This window comes from Temnothorax curvispinosus, unplaced genomic scaffold (genome assembly GCF_003070985.1).
Source record: "Temnothorax curvispinosus isolate PA1 unplaced genomic scaffold, ASM307098v1 QBEX01005610.1, whole genome shotgun sequence".
Classification (NCBI taxonomy): domain Eukaryota; kingdom Metazoa; phylum Arthropoda; class Insecta; order Hymenoptera; family Formicidae; genus Temnothorax; species Temnothorax curvispinosus.
The window spans coordinates 1-3,820 of NW_020215390.1; the positions used below are offsets into that span (position 1 = coordinate 1).

A 3,820-nucleotide genomic window follows, 5' to 3' on the forward strand; every position below is an offset into this window, starting at 1 on the left:
TATAAAATATTAATGTTTGGAGCATCACAACTTACCATTAGCGTCGACATCGAAGGTGACTTCGATTTGCAGTACGCCCCCAGGCGCCGGAGGTATACCCGTCAGCTCGAATTTGCCGAGAATGTTGTTATCTTTCGTCATCGCTCTCTCTCCTTCGTAAACCTCGAAAAACACTCCCGGTTGATTGTCGGAGTCCGTGGTGAACGTCTGGGTCTGTTTCGTTGGTATTGTTGTGTTCCTCTTGATCACAGCAGTCATGACGCCACCGGCAGCAGGTCTCGAAAGTAAAGAGCCTATAGAATAGTCTGTATGTGTCCAAAGTAAAAAACCGGGAAGAAAATGGAATTCGGCGTTCTCGTCCCGGGGATCCGAGCTCGGTCCCGTGCCTTGGCCTCCCACGGATCTTCCTTGCTGCTGCGAGGCTTCCGCGGTCTTGAACGTCTGGGTCTGTTTCGTTGGTATTGTTGTATTCCTCTTGATCAAGGCAGTCATGACGCCACCGGCGGTCTCGATACCCAACGACAACGGAGTCACGTCCAGCAAAAGCAGATCTTGGACCTCCTCGGACTTGTCTCCATGCAGAATTGCCGCCTGAACTGCCGCGCCATAGGCAACAGCCTCGTCCGGATTGATAGACTTGTTCAGTTCCTTGCCGTTGAAGAAATCTTGAAGTAACTTCTGAATCTTTGGTATCCTAGTAGAACCACCGACTAGAACAATGCTGTGAACTTGAGCTTTGTCCATCTTCGCGTCCCTGAGCGCCTTCTCTACAGGCTCAAGGGTGCTTCTGAACATATCTGCGCAGAGTTCTTCGAACCTAGCCCTAGTAATGGAAGTGTAGAAGTCGATACCCTCGAACAACAAGTCGATCTCAATGCTCGCCTGCGTTGACGAGCTCAACGTTCTCTTTGCCCTCTCGCAGGCGATCCTCAAGCGTCTCAGAGCCCTTTTGTTGGGTCTCAGGTCCTTCTTGTACTTCCTCTTGAATTCCTGCACGAAGTGGGTCACCATTTGATTGTCGAAGTCTTCGCCGCCGAGATGCGTGTCGCCGGAGGTGGATTTAACCTTGAAGATGCCGTCCTCGATCGTCAGAATCGACACGTCAAAGGTACCACCGCCCAAGTCGAAGATCAGGACGTTCTGCTCGCCCACACCCTTCTTATCGAGACCGTAGGCTATCGCAGCGGCCGTAGGCTCGTTTATTATCATGAGGACGCACAGGCCAGCGATAGTGCCGGCGTCCATTGTCGCCCGCCTCTGAGAGTCATTGAAATAAGCTGGCACGGTAATGACGGCGTTTGTTATTGTCTTGCCCAGGTACGCCTCCGCGGTCTCCTTCATCTTTGTCAGAACCATGGAGGACACCTCCTCGGGGAAGAAGGTCTTCATCTCGCCCTTGTAGGATACCTTGATCTTTGGTTTGCCGCCATCGCTGACCACCGTGAACGGCCAGTGCTTCATGTCGCTCTGCACCGTCGCATCATCGAAACGACGACCAATCAAACGCTTCGCATCTTTATAGAAAAATGATAAAGATTCGTAAGTTGTCTATTTCTTCAATAATTATCTCTTAAAGCATATGATGCGATGAGATATTAGAGAAGAGGAGGATCCTGTGGATTGTGTCGAATGACGGAGATGATGGTTGCGGAATGTTGAATTATCGCCGAGCCAAAAAACAGAAATGTTTAACACTTGCCAATACTTCAATATAATTCGTACAAAGATAATTTTGTGTAAGAAAAAGAATTATGGAATAGTCTACCGCGAATTATATTATAATCGTGAAAATAGATCGAAAAAATTCATAAAATAATTATCACATATACAGAACACAATAGAAAATCGTATCATATATGTAGACCACATTATAAAATTTACGTTATACGTATAATATAAATTTTTAAAACATAATAAAAAATATACGTATTTTTATTTTTATTATATATTTTTAATTATGTTATCTGAATTATTATCTTTATTGTGCATTGATATTCGTATAGATATATATATATTTATTTCATATATTCTGAAGAGTTAAATAAGCATATGACTTTGAACGAATATATCGCGTGAATTACTCTTTGATTTACGATTCAACGTAAATTTGTGTGACACCGTAGCTGGCACATAAATTAGGATTACATAAAACTGCGATGTATAAACGTCAAAACGCTCGGCTACAATGTAAAGAATGGGTGGGATCGCCGGGAGCGGGGAAGGAGAAAATTATGTACAGAGAAGCATGCACCGTGGTATCGGGCAAGGTCACCGCCGCGCAAGTAAAACGCAGCAAAACGTGATTGAGATAATTCGACTTCCGAGCACGGAAAGTTCCACGTTCGATCGATCTCGAAGTCCAATAATTTAAAAATAACGTACAATTCGGTAAAAAAAAAAAAATCAATACGAGGTTTGCAACGTCGTAGATTTACCTCGAAAAGCGCAAAATATTAACGATATTATTGCGTATCTCGCCAAATTATACTAGCAAGTTATATCTCGCTATTAATCATCCGAATATTCTCGTGTATTTCAGCATCGACTTTTTAAAAATTTGAACATAAAAAATTTCACATTTCTTGAAGGATCTACGAAGAAATTAAATCGATACATCTCGTTCCTGCAATCAGTGTAAGGGATATCTGTTTAACATTGGATATATTTCACCAGTTGAATATTGAAGCAACACGTTGGCGAATTGATCAATAAAGACACGGCGCAAAAGATCCGGCGTCTTATCGGGGCGGGACCTTTCAATACGGCGCAAAAGCGCCAAGCGGCATCGCCGGTATCTCGAAACGTGACAACAAAAGCTCGACTTACCGAAGATGGTGTTGCTGGGGTTCATAGTGACCTGATTCTTGGCCGCGTCACCGATCAGCCTCTCGGTGTCGGTGAAGGCCACATAGCTCGGCGTGGTCCGGTTGCCCTGGTCGTTGGCGATGATCTCGACCTTCCCGTGCTGGAAGACACCCACGCACGAGTACGTGGTGCCCAGGTCAATTCCAACTGCCGGTGCTTCCGACATTGTCACTAATTGTCAGTCTTCTCTCTTATATTATGTATGTACAATCACTGAAATAAAAAACCGACAGGTGACAAACGCGATACCCCGCTAACCAAGCGTGCTAGCACGACAGCGCACGCTGTGCTCAGCATATAGAGATATAAGAATAGAGTGCGCGAGCGAGCTGAAAAAGCGATATAGGAATAGAAAGAGAAAGCTGCGCAGAATAGAAAGAGAAAGCTGCGCATGGGCCCCTTCTGTCTTTGTTTCGCATGCACGCGTAGACAAAGACAGAAAGGGCCTATATGCAGCGTTCTTTTTCTATTCCTATATCGCAGCCTCTTACGTGCTAGCATATGACTCGCGCACTCTATTCTTATATCTCTATGGCTCAGCATGTCCACAGCACTGGCAAGAGTGGCAAGTGCCAGACTAGAGTCAGTCAACCTCAACGGAGTCTTCTTTCCCCGCTAATCTTTCCAAGCCCGTTCCTTTGGCAATGGTTTCGTTGCCGATCATACGATTGCACATCACTAGCGGCTAGATAGTAGATAGGGACAGTGGGAATCTCGTTCCACAGTATAACCAGTATGGAGGACACTCTCTGTTGGCACCTTTGATCTATTGGTTTCCGATTCGCCGCCATGTTTTTGGGGGATCCATCGACGTAACAACGGTTAAAAGGCCCCGGGTTGTACCTACAAGTAACACTGCCCAAATGTCGTACGCCGATTTTTTTGAAACTATGCACACATGTAGAACTTTGAAAAATATTTGTGTCGTGTTTTTTTATTTCTGCTTATAAAGCGT

The 3,820-nt window shown here is 45.0% G+C and overlaps 1 protein-coding gene across 1 annotated transcript; it reads right to left on the reverse strand.

Annotated features, from left to right (window-relative positions):
• Positions 1-35: 35 nt before the first annotated feature.
• LOC112454976 (heat shock 70 kDa protein cognate 4-like) lies at positions 36-3,155 on the reverse strand (the record flags this gene model as incomplete). Its single annotated transcript, XM_025016639.1, has 2 exons — positions 2,827-3,155; positions 36-1,514 (listed from the first exon to the last, which is right to left on the reverse strand). Coding segments are annotated over exons 1-2 (1,684 nt in total), but the record flags the coding sequence as incomplete, so codon positions are not given.
• Between the last annotated feature and the right edge of the window lie 665 nt (positions 3,156-3,820).